At 38.0% G+C, this 23,857-nt stretch overlaps 1 protein-coding gene across 2 annotated transcripts in view; it reads left to right on the top strand.

Annotated features, from left to right (window-relative positions):
• The window catches only part of LOC117209702 (rho GTPase-activating protein 7), a 351,526-nt gene that overhangs the window by 24,301 nt on the left and 303,368 nt on the right, over nt 1-23,857 (top strand). For both annotated transcript variants that reach the window (XM_033451991.1, XM_033451992.1), the window contains exon 2: nt 6,877-7,116. In XM_033451991.1, coding sequence (XP_033307882.1) covers nt 6,919-7,116 — 198 coding nt within the window. In that variant the 5' untranslated portion in view covers nt 6,877-6,918. The remainder of the gene's footprint in view (nt 1-6,876; nt 7,117-23,857) is intronic.

Below are 23,857 nucleotides of genomic sequence, written 5' to 3'. Positions count from 1 at the left end.
TCTACGCGGAGATGAAGCTTTAAAAGTCGTCAGTCGTTTCCATGCGATTACTGTGTTCGTGTTCTATACGCTATAAATATCTCGCTTCGATAGGATTGATTTAGAAAGATCCTTGTGCCAGCAAATAATAGATGCTTATTTGGTATGTATTCTAACAAAAGTAATTTACGTTTGTGTATACATGTAGAGTGGCCCATGAAAGTATTATTCGAACACTTGTAGAAATCTTTTATGCATATACTTTGTAGGTCATATGAAACATGTTGAATGTCAGTGTATATAGAAAGCGTATATAGAGGCTACCGGATATTTAGTGCAAATACATATTTCGCAGAAATCATGAACGTATTTAAACAGACAATTATCCATTATATCGATGAACCACAATATTCAGCAGGAGCATTTTTAATATTTAAGTATTGTGCGTCGAAGATAGATATTCATACTGTATACTAATTGCTTATTAAATATATGTTTGCAGTAATTATCTTAATATTCCTACATACATCTTCAGACTAGCTCCAAATTTTACCAACACAGTTATCACATTCGTGTGTCATTATAATGCTAATGAAATTTTAAAACCTTTTATATGGCACACAATATATACATCGAAGTTTTCCATGGTAAATATTTGAATACTTTCATGAGCCACTGTATAAAGTACAAAACTCCTCCTATCGGTAATTTACAGAAATAACATACACGCGTAATCGGATTAGTGGAACGTAATCATAAAGAGGAGCATGGAAAGAGCGAAAGAGAGAGAGATTGGACGTTGGTCGCGCATCGCATTATTTCTGCGCTGTAACGCGCGATAGAATTCATGATTTAACGCACGTCTCAACTCGGATTCCTTCTTTAGCAAGTCCCGACGATCATCGTAAGCGGAAACGAACGACGTGACGTTTCGAGAGGGAGGACAAGAAGGAGGAAATTTCGTGTCAGAAAATCAAGGAAACGCGCGGGGGGAATATAATTCGAACGCGAACGACTTCTCGTGTTCAGCCTGTGAAACCAGTGGTATTTGCATTGAAACGATAAGTTTATTCGGTAAAGACATATGTATGTAGTCCATTTATTAATGTACGGTATGCAAGACATTTTAGGCGCGCAAGGATATTCGCGCGAAGGCATAAAGGTTCGATATTTGTTGACCGTTGACACGTTGAGCATCACGATGGTCTAAACTTTTTAGATCGATTAAAATAAAGCAAATTTCATGAACCAAAAAGCTTTCAACAATGCAGATTGTCAGAAAAAGGTGTGCAAATACAATATAATATTGTTCAAAAATTAAATGTCTCGCTGTATATTTCGATCTATTGTGGCTCTTGGGGAAAATATATAAAATTCGCGTGACAGTCAACATGTTAACGAACCGCGATCGCGATCCTTTGTCGAGGGAAAGAGAGACCGTTTTTCTTGTTCCATGTTACCTGTACGGTTCGAGGAATTGTCGGCGAAATTACTGTTGGTGTCCGCTTGACAATGTCGGCGTAGGACGTGGGAATTTGTGGCCAGCGATAGGTCAGCAATGAACGCCTATTTCAATAGCCTTGATAGAGGTATCGCGAATGGAATTACGGCGAACAGTAATATTTCGTATTCACAGCTGGAGAGAAAATATTTCGTTACGGTTCCTTATGGCAGTGGAACGGAAAAAATTGTCTAGTCGTGATCGTACATTTTAAATATAATTGTAATATATGAGACATTCTTCTTTTCATCATTGAGATCACATTTTGTTAAATTTTCTCATAACAAGCTTCGTTTAGATGAACTTAACTATTTGTGGAGGTCGCGTTTGATCTGATAGGTACATATGAAACCTTTTTATAGAACAATGTTTTCGAGGATAACTGTTATATAATGACTCAATACTGCCTACACGTGTACTGCGGACTGCAATTGAAATTTACAACAACAAAATTGCAGCTGATGTCATTAAAAAAAACGTTTCATTGCAATAACCGTAATGAATCGTATCTTTATTTAACGTTCCTTTATTTATGACACACTCTGCTTTTTTCCGAATTTGTATCTTCAAAAATAGAAAGCTTTAATTATGCCCTTGTTCTTTTACGGTACGCTCATAAAGAAAGAGGAATTCAAGTGTGCCAGGGGAATGAAACCACGAACTTACTCGTTCTTCCACTCCGTCTATTTAAAATACCCATATGACGTTAGCGATGTTAGAGATGATTTTTATCCGATGATAGCATCAAAACATCTTTTACCGCATATAAATTAATATTTAATTGATAAAAATGTTAGTTATTCAGATTTATCAAAGAAATGAGATTTCTTCTCATAATCGATTAACGAACGATGAACTCTTACTCCGATATAAGAATGTATATGTATATTATCGCTCATTGTTATTGCATGGAACTTCTTTGTTCAAACCAATATAATGATAATACTAGCATTTTTCAGATTACGATACTGAAAACTGTTTAATTGCCAAAAATGGCTGCGCCAACAACTCTTCTTAATTTGTCTCAATCAACTTCTTGCCTCGTGAAGAAAAGCCAGCAGTCGGTGAAATTCCAGTCGACAACTGCCTGTCACCGAGATGGCGTGGGACGTGGGAATTTGTGGCTCGCGATAGGGACGCGAGGGGCGTCAGAATGCTTGGCAAATAGCTTCGATACCGATGCCTCGAGTGGTATCGATACCTCACCCCGATCAAATGCCATTCTCGACCACGGTGGACACGACCAGTTGGTTCGACTGAATTAAAACTCGCCTTGAGACGCGTGTCTTTCTTATCGCTTAGAAATTATTGTCAGTAATTTATTCTCGATTGCACGAATCCTGCGAGACTTCACACCTGGATAGCTCAGATCGTAGAAATAACACGAATCGTTTGTGTCGACTGCAAATGTCTGGCAATGTAGCGTCAAAGTGGCGCCTCGAGCCTCCACGCACAAAGCTTTCGCGACGCCAAGCGCCAGTTTCCAATGTTTTTCATTTCTTTTTTCTCCTCTTTCTCTTATATTTCTCGTATTTTTCCCCCATTTTTTTTTCTTTTGAATGACAAACATACGATCGTCGTCGTTGAAATCGCAGACGCTAATCGTATTCCCGCTAATAAATCAACGTCGATCGAGAAACTGGTCTACGAAACCAGGCAGACTTGGCTTGATTTGAGCGTGTGTGTTTTGATCATTGCGTAAAAATTAATTAAATATCGATGTTGTATATCGCCGTCACAGGTAGTTAACAGGGCGTCACAGGACCCGACAGGCAGATATAAAACGGCGGACGCATGGCTAATCACGGTTTTGCGGAATCGATTCGAACGTGGTCGGCGTTCCAACGACGCGTAGAGGCGTGCGTATGTCTCTTCGTATAATTATCCAGACGTACAATATTTTCCATCGTGCAATGTCTCAATTTTAGGTGTATGCAATAACGAAATACACTACAGATCGCCGAGTTTCACCTCTGTGCCACGCATCGAAGTAGTCTCTGTTTTATAAATGGCTACTTTCTAACTATATTATTACCGCTATCTTTGATCGCCGCTGAGCTCTAATTAAAAGTTGGATCAATTAATTTCACGGTAGAGCGGTAAAGTGTAATGATACATTTATCAAACGACAACCAAATTGTCCGTATATGTGTGCGTACATGGAAATAATTTTATAATTTGATTTCCTACCCACGCGCCGCTTTTTCTGGATTTTAAATTAACTCGTAGCGTTAATGAAGTGGAAGCGAATATAATTACTCGAGAGAGGTAATGTTTTTCTTGCTTGTTGTAACGTCTTTATTCTTCGAATTCCAGCCAAGTCATATGCGATAATTACTTGGAATATCGTATACGAGGGAGCAAGAATTCCTTCGATAAACGATACGACGTTAATCAATTAATTTCGAGCTAAAGTGATAAATTATAATAACAAACTTTTATTACAGGTTCCGAATTACCTAACGTAGATACTTCGTAACTTGTTTTGCTGTCTACGTATATACTTACATTCGTGTTCATGTATATTTATAATTCCTCTTCTTCTCACAGCATTAACGGAAGAATCTATTACGTGTTAGACCATGTTGGCCTCGCGAGTTTCTCGCGCGGAAATCATGAAATCGCTATGACGTTGCTCGAGCATCATCGTTCACCTGTGAAATCACCTGACATATTGAGTGTCGACAGGTTATTGCGATCCAGACATCCGGCGATTTTCTAATATTACGTCTGCGCCTCTCGAAGCGACTCGTGTTTTCAAGCATAACTTTATTGTTGCCGGGCTCACTGAATGAAACGGTAGTCATATCATGCCCTATAAGTATGCCACTTGACTCCGCGCAATCGACACACACGATCTCGCTGTAGATCGCTCGATCGTGATTCAGGTCTCTGATGATAGAGACCCGTTGAACTTTAAAATGCTCGCCAAACTCGTGGAAACGAGACCCATTCACAAGAGACCCTATACTCCGTGCGAATGTTCAGCAAGGAAATGGATGAAACTATAAAGTCAAGAGTCTCAGGGTGATTAGAGTGCTTCCACACGGAGATACGTGTATGAGAAACACAACTAAGAGTGAAGTATAGGAAGAGACTTAGGGATGCAGTGTTCATCCTAATAAGGTAGTTGGCTGTTCTATTTCCTATAATTAATGACTTTGTAACGAAAGCTACTTTTATTAAATTATTCGGCTTGTTAGGTACATAATAACGTACGCTAATAAACAGAAACGAGATACGTGATACGATGAAATTGATATTACAAAAAAATGATCTATGTTATGACTTACCGTGCAGTGAAAATTAACAACTTTGTCATGGTTCCACAACTGTACACTTTAATTAGATACGATTCCGTAGTAATTCAAAGTAATTATAAAATTCACATATGTTTAACAAAAGACTGTAACGGAATTTCTCTGTAGATGGAGCGTTACGAAACTCGATTGTAAGAACGGCAAGAGAATCGGGAAGAGAATGTTGGTTGCGTTAATCAGTTTAATGATGTAAAACGATCATGAATAAAGAGAGAAGAGAAAGGGGCGGGGGAAAGAGGTACAAACTGCAGCAGTAATTTCAGATCAGTCTTCTCGCGTTTCGGCGGGCAGACTAATCTGCGAAATATAATTAGCTCTGGTGACTAACGCGAACGGTTCTGCTAAATTTAGCCAAATGCAATCATAACAGCGCAGGTGGCCATTTTACCCTTTTCAAGTGTTTGACAAGCCGGGATTATACGAGCCGCTACACGCAGCGAGCCTAGTAGTGAGTCACACTAGGGCTAATTATAATCCTTTCGCCCGTAGGTATCCACCTGGTCTCTTCTTTTGTTCTCCTATTTCATCGTTTCAAACGCTAATTTGTATCTCCAACGATAATAATATAAATTATAGGCCTTTTTGAAGAGCAAATATGGATTAAAAGGGACTAGGAAATCTTTTGCTGACTAAAGACCGTATAAATTACTCGTTGATTGAGAACTTTCGTTCCTTCCTCTGTCCTTGGGTTACTACTAGGTTTACTAGTGTTACAGTACTATCAATATTGGTCCAATTGAAATTACATATGTAATACTGTTGACTTTGAGCGTGGAGAAGGCATTGGCCGGTACTTTTTCATTAATTACGTATTCTATTCCTTCAAGAGCTAGCGCATAAATTCTAATAAATCATATTTCTACGATGAATGTAATTATACACAGGCTATTACTATGATTATGTTCAGCACAGACTATAATGTATTCAAGTTGAAACAGTATATGTTAATTATAATTTCGAAAATGGGATACGTAATTCTGTTTATAATGTAATTAGAACAATCCGCAGACATGTGCCTAAAAAGTTACTGTTTCTTCGACCATTCGCGGAGAGACGCGATCGCGAGAAAGCACGTCAACGGAAGTCGTAAATTCCCGTTACGATTAAATAATCGACGCCACGAAATGATCGATTCCCTGATTTCTGTTACGATAATAGAGGTGCTTCAATTGAGGTTATACTGAATTAACAGGTATAAATTAACGTTTATTCCAACAACTTTGTAAAGAAGATAATTACACTGATGCGTATGTATAAGTTACATAAGTGATTGATTTAAGGATAGAAACCCGGTAATGACATGTTGACTATTCTAACGATGAAGAATAAGTGAGGTACAGTGACGATGCTGTGTCGGAGGAAAGCTAGTCGTGGGTGGGTCTAATCTACAAGAAGGAGCTGATTTGTCAAGGGCAAGGTTTCATTGGGAGAGTGAAGGAAATACTTCGCTGTCAATTGGTTAACTTTCTAGGTTGGTTGGCGAGGAAGGGTGCTAACCGCCCCCGAGAGAGAGTTGCTAGTGGGAAGCATCATATGTGAGAAAACTAACTTTCCCGTAGTAACAATAAGGTTTAGAAACGATTCGGTAAAGAGATGTTTGTTCGGTCTGAAGGACCTTAGCTAGCAAATTTCTGAGATTTATGATGGGTCCTTAAGACTATTGAGGGTACGCAGTAAGAATGAGCGGACATCTGGTTCCCATCTTGCCCGCGGTATGTGGCCTGGTCTAGGTAGAGTGTCGCCCGACGTAACAGTTAGCTTGATACGCATTGTATCATTCTAATAATAGTAAAATAACCTGAATTTCAATTGATTTTTAAATGATAAACAATTATTTAAAATTCCACAGTTCACAATTCTAGCGAAGTTTAGGAAACAAATCAAGTGCGTGAAAGATGTCAGACGGATACATAATTGCGAAACGATAATACACGATACATGGCGCCACGATAAAGTTTCTATCTCAAAGGTCATGGAATTAACCGAGGCATATCAATATGTCGTGAACTTTCTTCCAATTATCCGACTGGATCGCTTTCTGAATCACACTGATCGTTATGTCCCTCGCTGTTACAGGTGCAGAAGAAAATGCGCGTGAGGTCAAGGTGACGGTAGAGCATGGAGACCATGCAAGACAGCGGCGGGCTGTATGTCGATGGCTCGAAAGGAAGTGTCGCGTCGGGTTTACCCATCTCGAAAACAGTGAATCAGTTGAAAATAGTGGAAAGTGGTAATGAAAGTGGCAAGGTGCTGACCGCAACTAAATCGGAGATGGATCCATATAAGGAATTGGAGTTGTATCTCGCCAAAGTAAACGTGAGTTTCCCACGTGAATTTTTATACGCGATTTCTTTTTATAAAGTAGAATTGTATTTTGTGAAAGAATTTTATTTTATAAAAAGATATTCCATATGTGGTCAATTGAGAAATCTACATACATCCATTGAATTTTGTGTATCCAATTTATCGGTAAAAACTAAAAATGTTCTTTATTACAACATCATTTACACTCGCAAACATAAAAGCATGTAAAATGACTTTGAATTTAACTTAGTATACCAACGAATGTCCAATGGGAATTAAAGAGCTATTCACTTTTAGTTCGCAGAAGTCGCAGAAAGAAATTGCTTTAGAAATTAGAAGCTTTAATTTTATCATGTATAACAGGTACATATATTTCCTCTTTTATAATATTGCATATTTTTTTTTACTTTTCCTTCTTAGCGTTATTTTTTCAAATATGTGTAGAAGTTCAATTTGCTACAATATTTCAAGTTTAACGGGCGTATGTAGATTTTTGTAACTGACTGCAATTGTTTGCCGAGAATGTTGGACGTTTTACGTTTAATATCAAAGTGAAGTGATATCACTGACGCTGATTGATAATTTTAATCACGGTCGAACGTAAGCGACGTTTTTAATGAAGCGTTAATACAATCCCGTTCATAAGACGAAACTCTTCTTCGACACGACACAACACGGTTCAGTTAGGAATCGATCATCTACTTTATCGATGTTTTCGCTGAAACCGTGCACAACAAATTGAATGTGACGCCATGACCGCTGTGCAAGATTCCAAAACACGTTCCGTCCATGACCGTCGGGTCCAACACGTCGTTTTCTTATTTCCCCTCGTCCTTTCCTTTTATTCTGTCTTTGCTTACCGCGGCACGGTTGTTTTAGAGACCTCAACTACAAAACTAAATGCCTTGAATGACACCCGAAAGCGTAAGCCAGTTTTCGCCTTCAAGTTTTGTCTTTCAACGTCCTATCAGTTTCGGGGACTGACGCGAAATCGTATTAAATTTGCATCTCAAGAACTTCCACTCTGGTAGACAAGGAATTTTAATAGCTACTGGATATTTGTCATAACTAAAGAATAATCTCTAAATAATTCAAATTGTTCTTCTTTTAAATTCTATTGTGGACCAGTTTTTATTGTATAATTATTTAGCATTTTTTAACAAGTAGGTATATTTTTCTTGCGCTTCTAGTACGTTTTAATGTTTGGATGCAGATTAAATATCATCAACGATTTTATGAAATCACGAGAAAGAGAGAGCAATAGCTTACATCGATTCAAGCTCTAAAGATATTCACCGATAGTAACTAATACCGCATCATTGGAATCCTTCTTACTCTCGCCGCCTAAATTGGTACACCTGTTTCGGAATCTCTACCCAACGAATTTAAACGGCGCGAGGCTCCTGCGGTATGAGAAAAAGACGCGCGCGACCGGTTACCATTCGCGAGAATCAAAAGCTTGTACCTGGCCGCGTACATGAGATCCACGGAGCAATTATTTCTTACGAATCGTGTTGGTGCGTCGATGTAGCTCGTCTAAGTAGTGTATATAGACCTCGTAATGCACCGATGCATGTCAACACATTGCAAGGCGAACATCGAAACCGATATTTACACCGAGCAAACAGAGGATTTCGATCGGTCGGCACACGTTGTTGCAACGTCGAACGTTGCTTCTAAAAACGAAGACGATGCGGAAGCAGTCCGTCATCCTCCCACTATTTCTGCAGCGTTGCGTGACTCAGAATTTTCTGCCAGTTTGGCGTTGTCTTTTTTTTTATCTTGTTGCCATGATTTTCGCACAGGAAGTGATAAAAAGAAGATACGAAAAGCTTGAACGAATCTATCATGCATCATCAACATGTTTCATTATCTTGTTATGGATTACACACAATGAAGGGAGAACATACGTATATGTATGTGCTATGGCATCACAGTTCAATCTTAGCTTTGACTTTAGTTCCATATTGGAACAGTATGAAATACTGAATGTGAATTGCGTACGATATTTGAATGATTCGCTTCAGACACAGTATATAATACATTTACTGTTAAAGCCGTAAGTAGTTAACGGCGATGAATATAGCCAGTGAAAAAATCGTAAGATAATTGGTGGCAATATGACTTAGCATATTTAATGTTCTATCGAGTGGTAGATCTAGCGTGTGTTCTTCGAAAGATCTTTTCCTGATACTCTATAAATCTGTTACATTCTATAAATGGTTTGTAAATAATTGCTACTTCCGTTAATTTCACTAATACAACTCCCATTAAATAGAGTGTAAATTTTGTTTGGGATTTAGTGATCCAATTTTCTTCATCTCATTAAAAAGATTCGGTTATTTAGGTCCTAGATATATGTATATTAAATAAATCCCGAATAAAAGGTAGATAAAAAGTCTGGATAGAAATGGTTAATGCTTTTCTAAATACACAATTTACTAAAAATAATCAGACATCAATTCACATTTATTACGACAGTAATACACTCAACTAGGTACAAAATTAGAATAACCTTTAGCAAATGCAAGCATTTCGATTTCGACAGAAGCTGTCGCTGCGAAGTTTCAACCGTCAAAAGTTCTACGTAGCATATTTCTTTCACGAGAGGGATCCCAGCAGTCAAAGAGATTTGGTCAAGGTTACTTTCCCAGTCAAGTAGCTCCCTACAGAGTTCAGTTTTCGATCCTATCGTATTCTCCCGTTTTTCGATTGGTTGAGAACGTCAGCTTCTCTGGATCCTCCGTATACGAATATTTCGTGAACAGAAAGAAGGCGAGGCAGGGCCTGAGAGGTCAAAGGCCAAAAGCGAAGAAAAATGATGAAATCGAGGGCTCGAGTGCGTTTCCCTTGGTTCGTGGATGGGCTTGGTAGACCCTCCACGTTCGCACGATCGGGAGAAAAAGCAAAAACGCTTGTGTCATCGCTCGTAAAAAGTAGCAGAGATCCGTTTAAGTCATCTGTTGCTCAGCTTGTCGTTGATCGCGCTATGGGTCCCTTCTTTCTAGGCGAATGACGCGAAACTTTACTGCTTTTTTCAAGCAAACTAGATAGTCGAGGCTTTGTAGCTATGTTCACCGACACGGGGCCATGAGCGAATTAATTGCTTCGCGGATAATTAATTAAGCGGTTACGTTGAACAGCCGGAATTAATTGGACAGATGGTACGCGCTGGAACTGGCTAGTGCGTCTTAAAATGTTCGCGTTGCTGCTAGAGAAATAAGCCACGAGACATCAGGCGAGTGTTTAAATATGTCATAGGAGACGTTCGTGGAAAATTCATGGTAAGATAGTAACTTAGATGAAGAGCTTTTGTTAATTATTTTCGTGCATTGCGGAGTTACGTAAGCAGTTTTCTTATGACAAATGTAAAGTTTCTTTTACCGAAAAACAAGTTTTGTTACAGTTGATACATGAACCGTACACTTATATAACGCATGGTATTACAAACTTACTTCTTACCTCTTTTAATCGCGTTGGTGTAAAACGCGCTAGCTTGACAGTGAAATTTTGTAGTATTTAGTTTTAATAGGAATAGTCCTTCTGTGGAGTGTACGAAGATTTTCACGAAAGATTATACACATCGAAAATCTTCTTTCAAAATTTACATATTGTAGAACCGCCTGAAACAAAATTCTATAGCTTCTAACGAAATTACTTGAAATATCGAAAAGTCATAGTTTACCATGTTAATTTAATTCAAATACATTCATTCGCATTCACACTCATTTAAATAGAATATAAGATGAATATATGTAGTAATATCTAACATGTAATAACAGTATAATAGTAGTAGTCTATCTTATAATTTATCTATCCGTAATATGTATTTATAATTAATTACTTAAAGCCCAAAGCTTGCGCTAATTAAACGATATTTTGGGTAATATGCAATTCCCTCGAAGCTGGCGAATAATTAATTGATGAAAGTGATTCGTCGATCGGACAGTTGATTTAATCGGTTAACTCAATTGTTTGGTAACCGTTGGTTATTTTGAAAGTTTGGCCATGGAATTTGCGGCGAGATTAGTTGCCAAGGAGCCTTGCGAACGTCGTACAAACAGGATCCTTGTTTTCTCGTCGCGAAAGGAATGAAGTAGCGCTCATCGACAGCCTCGATTCCAAAGTCTAAAACGATTAAGGAGACTTGTTTCGACCGTGTCAAATTTAGGGCTGATCTTGCAGTTTGTTGATATTTCCAACGCTCGTGTGCAAATCACACGAACATGCAAGTTCTCGAAGTCAAAGACTTGAATGGCTTTCATGGAAAATATTTATTATAGCAAGGAAGATACGTAGTAATTGCGGTTGATGGTTCGCGAGAACGATGATTTCAATTTCCTAGATTTCCAGAAACTGTTATTCACCAGAGAGCTGTGCAAAGCATGAAATCAACAGCAGTTTATAAACTGATCTTTGAGTATTGCGAAGGATAGCAAATCTGATGTAGATGTTTGTCATCGCTTCCACAGGTAAAGGAAAGGTTGCGAGGATGTTTTCGGAAATTTTAATACAATTGTTTCTAACAAGTATGTTAACGACTACTCAATACATACCTGCTCATTAGCTCCTCATAAATCGTATTTCTTTTTATCGCATACTCCTTAGGCATTGCAAAAATTCCAAGAAAAATTTCACATTCCCACAAGTGTCTCAAAAAAGTCCACAAATGCCTATTTCCACGAAACAATAACTATAATAACTTCCCAAACGTTCTCTGTAAAAATAAATAGCTACACGGGACTGGTATAATGGGCTGGAATGTTGGGTAAATTAATTAAGTGGCCAACAGCGGAAAGGTTCCGTGGAACGATTATGCCGTCGAGTGGAGATTGTCATGCGCGGGAATGTCGTTCATTGTGTCAGCGATCAGCTTCTATTATTCCTACGCAATTTACGCCTCCGTGAACGCAACCGAGCTACCCGTTCGCATGGGATCCGCGTAGGAGGGACAAACTGTGTAACAGATTGGCCGAGTGGCCGATCACCAGCTCGGAATTATTGCTTAATGATCGTGTATCATGGAGAAATGTTTGCGGTCGACGATCGGCAGCTCGATCGCTTGGCCGCGACAGCTTTTGCGACGCTCACCTGGCACACAGGAGACAGGTGAGTCAGTAGGTCGCCGAAAGTGAGCTTGCTTTTACAGCACCTCGGTTGCGAGTCCTCGCTTGAAATTTCTTGCTGGAACACGGCGTCCCATCAGCTCGTGTAGAGTACATCGAAACACGATGAATTGCGATCTTCCGGAGAATTTCGTTAAATTTCTCTGGGACGGTAACGAGTGAAAGTTCATTTGCACGGTATGAGGAAAAACATGCAACAACTTTATTGAGGAAATCAAGATTTAATGCTTTGGTTTAATGGCGAAAGAAGAAGGATCCATGAGTTTGATGGTGTCGTTTTATGAAGTTTTTATAGTAATCAGGAAGAACAATTAAAAAAAAATTGTTAGAAATTATGAAAATAGAAACGGCGAGAATACTTCTTTAGTTGTTATACTTGGAGGCTTTTCGTTCTCTATTTCCAATTAATTCATCGAATCTTTACCGTATTCCTATGTGGAAACTTCTAATTTTGTGTAAAATTAGACACGTGACTTTCTCTAGACGTTTTTAAAATTGAAACTAGAATGTAAATCTCAGTCTACAACTTACATCGCAGCGAAAATACGTCAAGTCTTTTATTTGCATCAAAAGGCGAAATAAAATGTAGATTCTTCGATTAGTATATTTAGGAGTGAAGTGTGTTCACATCAATTACAACTCTCGTGTAGAAACTTGATCTAGCTACTTTTGGAAATCGCGTCACGAAACAACGGGAGTGCGATTTCTAATCTTACTAAACCAGAAAAAGGAAAAAAGAAGCTTGTAGAGATTTTGGGCTTGTTTTCATCGTATCGTTCGAAGAATTTATGATGGACCATCGTTTCAACCGACCTCGCGTATAAATCCTGGCAAGCACGTGTTTTCAGTCTGATGTAGAAATCGATTGGTAGTAGTCGGAACGAAAGGTTGTTACATCGGGCACGATGCCCGACGCATAATTTAGTTACATACGAGCGGTACATCTCTCCTTGATGCGCGTATCTGTGAGAGTTGCTGTAAATCGTTTGACCCTCGGCGACTAAATTACAAAATGATGTCTGTTTTAACCCTGTGCAACATCCTCTAATGGACGTCTATATAAGAAAACGATTCAGCTTGATGACAGTAAATGGGATTATAGTTTCACCAGCTATACGAACTATCATATAATGAAAATATATTTCAAGCTTAGTTTTCTGCTAAGTTATCTGCGAATTTTGGCTTACAAAATAATCATATTCCACAGGATTTTAATTCTTTTGTGAAACGTATTTATCATAAAAAGCTTTTTGCGGCATGTCAACGTGAATGCAACTACAAATTGTGATATCTGCTTCGAAGAGTTGTAGCTTGCACAAGAAAAGAGCTTGATCGATTCAAGCTTCTTTCGGTCGCTGTAACTAGTAAGTCGTCAAGCGGTAGTATGCTTCTAATTCAGTTTGAATTATACAACATTGGATTATTATTATACATTTACCTGATCTGTTTCATCCAAAACTGTTTTATTGCTACAAATGTAATTCTACGAATAAATACCATTTACAAGCATTTGCAAGCATTCACAATAAATTTCGTCAATTTACTTCTACTTCTACAAATCGTTTGAATCTTATTGAAATCTTTAACCATGACCATTTCTTTCATCCACCACGCACGAATCAAATAAACTCAGAACTACAATGCCTCGCCAGCTCGGTGATCAAGCTGCTCCGTGTCCTGCGCGGGTTCTCATGGTCGGTTCCCATAATCTGGGCTCGTTCGACGGCTTAAAATTTCAATCAGCCCCCGCGACGTCGAGGACACGAATTTATTCCGCGCTCGAGCCCGTCCGGCGTGTGCACGCGGTACGCGTACGTGTTACCGAGATCGGAAGATAGCTATGCAGATAGAGCGTTGCTGCGCGCGAGAACTGCAGCTAGCGTTTGCGTTTACGCTTCAGGTCGCCGCGTTCCGTTCTGATTATTATCCGCCACCTCGAGCACGACGTGTGCTATCGCATCCGAGCTGTACGAAACGTATTTGCATTAAAGCATCGTTCTCAACGCCTTCGTCGATCTACGCCTTCAAACCAAGGAAAACATACCCCCATGAACTTAGAGAATCTCGAGTAAGAATCGTCGACCGATTTTCAAAGTTAGAAAAAATTTGGTACACAACGACAGACTAACGAAAGGAAGAGTCACGAGAAATGCGACTGCACACTTGTGACTGTAGTCAAGAAACGTGATGTCCCTGTGGAATATGCTCGAGCAAAATTGTTTTCGAATGGTTTCACGATTATCGGTAACGTCCATGTTAATGGAAGCGAGTGGATCTGGAAATAAAGGAATCGCGTATAGATAAACGTGCGAACAGGTTGCAGTTTGCATACAAAATGTTTGTAGTTTGCATGGAATATTGAGAGACGACTGGAATTCGTACGAAGATATGTAGGAATTGGATTAGTACTCGCCTTATATATTGAAACATCGGTTGATTCGGGTGTGAAGATTGCTGAGATCAGCCGTGATCCGAAATACGAAGACCGGAAATCTGAATGCATTCGTTCCTCGTATCACTCTGACTCGGGAATATTTCTACCGATTGGATAGAAATTGACTCCGTTGTTGGAACGAAATTGTAGATTGTGTTTGGGTAGAGCAGCGATTTTTCTCCAAGTTCAATTTTCAATTTTTACAACGGTGTCAGTAGTTTTGGTAGTTTAAAAGTAATTTTATGTTGCATACCGATTTCATGAAAATGCGTGTTTTTGTTATAAATGGCCAGGAATATTGCAACTTACATGTAAAATACGCGATCAACCAAAACATATTTATTAGGTTGTCTGAAAAATTTCTTTCGTTTCATAAGGTGATAATAGATGAACAACAATTTCTGTTTTATATTATTTTATTGAATTAGGTATGATACATTTCGTTCTATTTCTCTTATTACATTTGTGCATAATTCAATAAACTAATATAAAACAAAAAACATTGTGCGTCTATTATTTCTTTATAAAACGAAAGAAACTTTTCGGACATCCTAATAAATTCTATCTTGTACTTTTTCTCAAAATAATACTATTTTCTTCTGTTTGAAGTCTAAATTAAATGTATCAAATAAATTGTTGCATTAGCGTATTAATTCTGCAAATCACGCATCTAAAAGAATGACGTCAAACGCGTGAACACCAGAAAAATAAAATTCCTTCCGCAAATATGGTAAACAACGAAACGTCTAACAATTTTCCAAGATTAAAAATGTCTTTAGCGTTCGCATAATTAAGTGTACAGGTGATTGTATGATTCTAATTCAGTGTAAAGTTTAGTACGATTTAGTAGCAGTATATTGACTTGAAGCGCTTTTATCCCTGACGAAATGGCATAGATCACGTACGCGGAAAGAATCTCCGTTGGGGGCGCAGGCATTCGGGCCACCGAAGAGAATTCCAAAGAGTTTCAAGATACCAGGAACCCACTAGAGTCATCCAGCCGGATGTCATTCCGTATTCCAACGTTCCCCCCTGTTGTCGCGCTCAGGCGCCGCATTCTAACTCTTAGTTTGCTCATTTTGCATCCGAAGATTTTATCTGCTGGCGTCGCGCGTCACTCCAGAAGACGATTTATGCCGTGATGCATTGGTATCGACGGCGCGGCGCGGCGGCGAGATCAAGTTCAACGCGAATGTCAATCGATGCGATCGCCGTATGTATATCGTTTCGATCGAATCTTTGTGAAAATAAATTTATTCCGTTTTATTTAGACTTTTGAAAGAAATAACACCGTAAAAGCTATTTTTTTTGGTATGTAATACACATTTTACTGGCGAATGTTTCGAATAAACAATTTTTTAAAAATAAAGTAATTATATTTTCTACATCCTAAAGTTTTTCTAATAAAATATTAGTTTTGTCATTGCAAATTATGATAATAGGCAATTATCCAAGCATCTTAATTATTTTGTCTAATTGCAAGTGTAGAAAATTAAGCCTATGAAACACAAGTTTTTTGAACTATTCTTATAAATTTAAATTTATCAGTTTATAAAATAGCTTATAAAGCGATTATGTAAACAAAGTTTATTTGAATTAAAAGAAGGCCTGTTTTGGACAGAACCAACGTACACACAATTCGTCATCGAAACAATATACAGGATGTTTTTCAGTTTATTGGGGAATATAAATGTTTTCTCAAAGCATCAAAAGCAGTTTACATCGAACCGTGCTGCACGGCGAAGCGGAATAACAAATCGTAATTTCATGCGAACGCGGGTTTCTAGAAAACGTATACTTACAAGGAAAACACGATATTTTATTCATACGATAGCCGAAAAACGTAAAAAATATAATGCAAATAATTCTCAAGAAGTCTAGAGGCAAGCTACTGTGATCTCTGCGTTAATTCTTTAACGACCAACAGTTCCTCGAACATTCGTAGATATATCCATTTTTCAATCTTTGAAAAAAGGTGGTTTTATCGATTCCCATGAAGTCGTATTTTCGTCGAGCCTTGTTTATGGCTCAACTTCTCAACGATCAACATAAGGTCTTTTTCTTTTAAATCGATAACTAGTTTGTCTTGCATAAAAATATTTTTACTAGAACAAATACGTCTGAAATACAAAAATGAATAAATTCGCTTGAAATAAATTATGGAAATTATAGTAATCACGCGATCGATTATACGATTAAGTTAGGTCAGTAGCTAAGGAAATTAATACAGGTTAGCACGATAACTTATTGAAAACTAGCAATTAACGTTAATTTCACTGAATTTCTTACTGCAATCAGAACTCCAGTATTAGCCTCGAAATAAAGACCACCTTCCATGTTTAATAATATTCAAGCACATTATAAAGCAGTAATTATTATTAACCTAATTTTATCATTTGTAAGTAATCGCTGTTGCTTTAAACATTTCTATTGCTATACAGTTGGAAAGAAGCTATTTCATATCATAATTATCAATAATTACCGGTGGAAAAGATTTAATCTTGATTGGTACATATAAAATCGAAGAAAAACGAAATTCTACAGTGATATAAAAAGAAAAAATTTAATTAACACTTTCGTTATGAAAAGCCACTATAGCGACAGCTTGTGGCTCTATCGTTAAAACATTTTATTTTCCTTTAATAATTTCCTTAAATAAGTTTTACGAGGGAACATATAATTACGAATAGTCTCGCTCATTGAAACCTTTTAATTAAAGACAAATTTTTTTTGTCCTATTTAGTTTTTCTTTTAGTTATTTGTAGACAAGTACACATTTGCTACACTAGCGCTTTTTCATTTTAATTAAGCTTCAATGATAATTGCATCGATAAAATTGGGAACAGAATTGGCATTTTCCTTCCTAGATTATAAAAACAACATCCTGCGTTATTTTGATTTTATACGAGAATTTTACGTAATCGATGAATAAATTTTTCGTCTCATTGGAATCGATTATATTAAGCTTTTTGTTCACTTCGTACGCGGTATAATGAGTCGTGCAACTCGGTAATGAAAGAAGGACAATAAAAGAGCAATTCGTACAAAGTTGCATCTCGAGTCGCGTTCCGCGACCGGTATCATTTCCAGTGCTACTTGAACACGATCTAATGTTCAGATGTAATTTACACGAGGCGAGCACAGTCGGTGTTCGCTGAGTCACGCATTTATTAGGCCACTTGAAATTACGGCATCCTAATGAGCATCGCTTGATGAGTATCGTTTTTAATAACTAGCGGCTCCCATGAATACACTATGTTGCCTATGAGATGGTATCTGTTGCTAATGGCATGCATGGCAATTGTCGTAAAAATAGGAAAAGAAAAAATAAACGAAGAAGAGAAAATTAAGAAGTGCATCGTTTTATTACTTCGATGTTAATTGCTTCGTTTCCGATTGTCTTTATTTTCCATGTCACTTGCGGTAATATCTTCATCGTGCAGACTGCATCTGTAGAAACTCGAAATGTAGCCGCACCGCGACTTTAGAAGCAATTAAACAGCATGACCATTAGAACGTGTGCAATCGACTGGTTGTCGCAATCGCAAATATCCTGCGTTGACACTTCTCGTTAATGTCGCAAAGATAAATAGTAACGCCACGAACAATTAATAAGCGACGCGAAGTCGTATGTTTGTCGGTTCTTCGATCGTTTGCCGATTTTCAATGCATAATAATGAAAGGTTAACAAAGGCTCGATCGCGCTCGATCTGCATTGAATAGCTGAAATCAGCTTGAACGTTATCAAGGAACGCGACACACGTAGCAGTTGCGGATTTTTGCAGCGTAAGTAATTGCTTGATCGCCTTTCAGACATTCAGGTTTATTGTGTATTGGTCATTTCTCGGAATTGCTTTCTCTTCTTTGTGAACAACTTACCAGGTTACGTAATTGGGTTAAAATTGCAACCATAAGAAGACAATTTGAATATTGTATCTATTGTATTACAGGAGAAAAAGAGATATAAATTTCATATTTGAAAGATTCATATTTAAAAATGTCAAAATGTATTACTTGAAAGGATGATCTGGTTTTGAGTTGGTTTTTAATGAAAGGGAGTAGCAGTCTCTTCAATCAGCGAATAATTGAAAACATATCGTGGAAGGAATTTTCGCCTCATGTTTCAACACCTTTTCTTCCAATTATTATCTTTTTGTCGTATTCTTTTCTTATGTGAATTATTCCGTGGTGATCCGAATTTGTTTAAACCCTAGTACTCAGTTCAGAGAAATCATGTTCGTGGGCATTCGAAAGGACGTGTGCGGCCTTGGAATTCCTATGTAACGTTCAAGTTCGCATGCAAATCTCTGGCGAACGACGAGAGGTTTGTGTACGCTCGGAGGCGGGACGTAAATAAAATTGTAACGCGCGAATAACGCGGTATATGGGTAAATAGAGCGGGTCGAGATGGAACTGGTAAAATATACGAGGACGGCTTCCAACTGAATTCGCGAGGGACGCTGCCAGTCCACAGAAAATGCCACTTAAAGCGGTTCCAGCGATCCAGTACTTCGTGGCCTGTCTCGTTTCTCTCGTTTCACGTTGAACAGGTTCAATTGCTACGGAAAAATGTGCGTGTCTTTGGAACGTTATAAAGTATTCTATATTCTTGCGAAATACTATTACAAAATGCATGAAAGGCGTAAAGAATATTTCAATATAATATTCGTCACATATTAAAAAAAAAAAACAATTATCAAGTAATACAATGTTTCGTTTTTATGTATATAAATAATTTATGTTTATTGGTTAATTACAATTACACATAATTGGAAATTACGCATAAATATCAATAGGACAAATTTGTTGTAATTATATACAAATAATTACACAAAAGGTACAAAAATTAATTAGCAAACTTTAAAATTTTCCCCCGTTTCATCTCATGTTAATGTTCCGTTAATGAAAAATCTAATTCGACAAAAATATTTTATTGGTTTTCATTAATTCACAATTGGCTCCATAGACATAAAACACGAACTACTTAGAAAGGGGAAAAGATTAATCACAGTAAAAAAAGCAGAAATATATGGCGTTCGCTAAAACAGTTCGAAGATCAAAGTTCATTCGGCGCAGGTTAAGCGATCGTTCGCATCGAAACGATCAGATGGTTTTCTGCTTCGAAGATCCTTAGTTCGACGATAGTCGTCGAATGATAGAAGGAAACAAACCGAAGAATGCCTAACCAGATAATACACATTAATACGCTGCATGATGCTTGTAGCGGTCGAGGTTAAATCGACGAGGAATATAAAAAAGACTCGGTTTATCCGGAAAGAATCTTCCAATTAGGATAACGAATGGCCAGAGAATCCGGTGGACTTACCGGACCTGTGACCGAGAATTAGCTGTTTGTAGCCAATCACAAACATCGGTGCGTGATTTCTAATTTATCTTACGATCGTTTGCGATCGAACTTTGACCTCCAATTTCATTTCCATTCCTCGAAAGGCAAATGTCTTGACCATTCTTTACAAGATTCCGATAAAAATTTCTCTTATTTCGCTGGTGATTTCGCGAAACTGTTAAATGGATGACTGGATCTCTTTTATGATACTGTCTGCTAAAAAGGAAAGATTAAGAATTTGACTGTTAGTTGAAAAAGCTTTGGGTTTCTTGAGAGTCTTAAATGTTTAATCTTATGATGATGGCAAATTTATGATGACTCTAAGCAATTTAATAGTAGAAAAGCCAGTTTGGTCAAAATTATATTACATGAAAATAACAAGGAATGAGAAAATGAAAATGCAGAAACTTATATTTCTGGTATCAAAGCGAATAATCAAAATCCTGTGAAGCAACATTTATTTCAAGTCTGCCTGAAATACTGCAATTATAATAGTGACACGCTTGTATCATAAAACAAACGTCGACAGTGCACCTCTCTCTGAAAAGATATTCGAGCGACATAATAATGTCCCAATTACCATACATCTAACAACAAAAAACAGCGTTAATAACCACTAGATGCAAAGGTGACATTTATCGATGGAAAGATACGCGCCTATTAAATTTACCGTCTAAATCGTCCAATCGTTAATCAAACGCGAGCACATATATAAAATAAACGATCAGTTCTATCGACCTGTATCTCTTTCTCATTCATATCGACGATATTACGAAAAAATGAAGGGAAAAGGCACTGCTGATCTATATATAAGTGTCGCCCGCGTCGACAAGGGGTTAATAACGATTTAATAATAGACCACCTCGGGTCACGATCGAAAATTAGTATTCAACTGTATTATCGGCATATCGTGCACGTTCGAATGCAGTTAGCCTTGCGTTCGATAGCTTGATTAACGCGAGAGCCACAATTAACCTTGCACTTCAACGGCTGCACTGCAGTACCGCAACCTTGCCAGAAATGCAGAATCCTTCCCCGGCCAATGACCGTAACGTCGTTCCCTCGAATTCCTCAATGACTTCTTTGTACCCAGGCTCCTTGGTACTTTCACTCTTCATCTCCCAGCCAGTTCGAGCAACCAGGTATATAACGCAGAACCGTGTCCTCGTGTGTCGGTTCACCGAGAATTGCACGCGTGTATGCACGCAGCTGCGTGAGCAGCCGCGTCTCTCCCTGGGTGCTGCACCCGACCGCCTGTTCACACGTGGAAGCCAACTATTTGCCTGTGTGGGTGGAACTGTGGGACTGCCGCACATCCGGTTGGGTGTGTCGGATGCGTTCGCTGCTCAAATTACGTTCGTACCTCGTTAATTTTCAACCCCCATCGACGATTTGGCTCAGGCGAAACTGTGAAGAACGAGGAGGATTTGGAACGGTCGCTTAGGATCCAAGAGTGTAGTTCTTTTCTTAGTTCTTGGCTTGCTTCGAAATTTCATTTTAGGTTGGGCTTGTCGGTTGAGTAATGGGTAATTGGCACAGATATACAATGATTTTTGGTGCATTTTACAAGTAGATGAAGTAATTTTTTATGAATGAAATGAATTAGTAATTCTGAGTATTCTCGAGACGTTTCAATTTTAATAGGAAAAAAAAGAATTTCTTCATTTTTTGTTCCTATTTCTGCTGCATTATAAAACGGTTAAAAATGCTTCTAAAAATTCTTGAGAAGCCTCAATTGTAAAAAGAGAAAGGAATTTTTCAGTTTATATTTTAACTTTTTGTCTGCATCTTTATGTTGCTTGTATATAGCAACTTATAAAAAAATCATCTTGTTAGTATTGTAATTAATTGGTATAATTACGGTATCGTGAAATATGATCTTGCGATATATATATATAAGTAAATCCACAGTCTCACAACAGCCATGAATATTTTAACTGAACCAGTATGTCGTTGATTCTAAAAACGGGCAATAAATTTTAACTTCACGTAGTGGATTAAAGTCAAATTGCATGGTGAACAAATACACACCACATGTTCTATTATGTACAGCTGAATACCTTAGCGTAAAGAGTAAAGCGTAGAAAGAAGTGAAACAATCGTTAGATTTGAATATTTCACACCGAGGAAATGGCAAACGTCGTAGGTAGCTCGTGTCGTTTGAATGTTACGCTTGTCGAAAGAAGCGTGTACAACTTTCCTGTCTAACGCGAGTAGAATTCTTCCAAGGGAGGAACGTGTCGGGGAGCTTGTTTTTGAGGAATGCGAAAGGAATGCAAAGGTGTTTCGAACCGCCATTTAGAGGTGTCTTAAAATGAAACTGTGTATTTAAAGGCTGGATATAGAGAAGGGAAAGGAACTCTGGCAATAATTGTATAAGCTTGAAACGTATACGCGGGAAGCTTAATAAATTTCAGTTGGTTCGGTGCTTCTGAAGCGGCGATGTTCAGGAATGCGACGGCAAACGTCGATATTCTGTTTGCCGTGCGATATTTTATGCATAGTTATAAAAGAGAGTACCGCTATTCTCGGTAATCGCGGCTAAACGTTCCGATCATTCTGAAAAATCTAGCGTAGCGTGCAATTACTTAATAAAGTTAAGCACTTTTCATGCATAAAACTGTTTATTATCTATTCATTATGTCTTTATGCGATACATTAGAGATTTATGAAGGTTGATAATTCAGGTTGCACCGCGATCTCGTCGTAATATCTCGATTTGAATACAACGGACGCGGTGTCGGTCTAATCTTGATTTAAATGGGACAGATTATACCAGCGGAAAATCACTATGCCAGCGGATGTTGTATCTAACCGTAAAATATTACACACCATGAACGTTTAATTTTATTCCTATTTATCAATCGTCAGCGATCTCTTAAATGCACATTATGATTATATAATGCCGAGTGTATCAATGAATCTTAACCTAGGAAAACCACCGAAACTATTTCAAGAACTCTGTCATACACCAATCCCGCTATTTAAAAGTATTGATCTCGATTCTAGTCACCTGCGACGTAATTACCTTTCCATTAATTGCCTTTCGTACACCAAGATCGACGGTATCAATACAAACTGTCACATGCATTCGTAACTGTTATTAAAACAGCAATTGACACCGATTTGTCGACGACGAAGGCCAAGAATCCATTCTTATAAATTGTTTGACTGGTACGTTTCATTGATGAACAAGGAGCACTCGACCTGATTGAATTCAAGAGCGAACTTGCTGCGGTATAACGCGTTTCCTCAACGTGTGCCAATGTTAGTATTATGATAGCCGAGTGTGCAAGTGCGTGCGTGTAGGAAGGTATCAGAAAACGCAGCGGAGATCGGAAAGTCGTATTTTTTACAGAAATATTTAAAATTCAAATTAATATTAAAATTCTGTAATATTAGAGAAAAAGAAGATGCTTTTCTTATATTATTGTGTATGAAGATAACGAAATTGATGGGATAATTCATTACTGCAAATCTAAAATTCAAAATAAAATTTGTCCATGCCCAATGTATAATTTAAAAAATTTCATTTTTGGAAAGTACGGTATTGGTAAGAAATGGTACGAATAACGAAGTTATATTATGCGGAGCATTTCAAATTACGCTTTCTGAGACATTACCGTACATGTTAGCTTTTATGAATGGGAGAATCCGATGTGTCAATGAACTCATGACTCGAATTCACCGTTTCCTGAAACGTGGTTCTCGTGCACGTAGAAAACACGAGTACGCAGGTGCGAATGCGGATCACGCAAGTTCTCGTACAATCACGTGTTACCAAAAATGCAGTCAATCGCCTTGCTGAGAAGACGGCTTGGGACGGGTGGAAGTGTGTGGACACTC

The sequence above is a fragment of the Bombus bifarius genome, unplaced genomic scaffold (assembly GCF_011952205.1).
Source record: "Bombus bifarius isolate JDL3187 unplaced genomic scaffold, Bbif_JDL3187 scf7180000008190, whole genome shotgun sequence".
NCBI classification, from domain to species: domain Eukaryota; kingdom Metazoa; phylum Arthropoda; class Insecta; order Hymenoptera; family Apidae; genus Bombus; species Bombus bifarius.
This window is presented reverse-complemented; position numbering and strand designations above follow the sequence as displayed.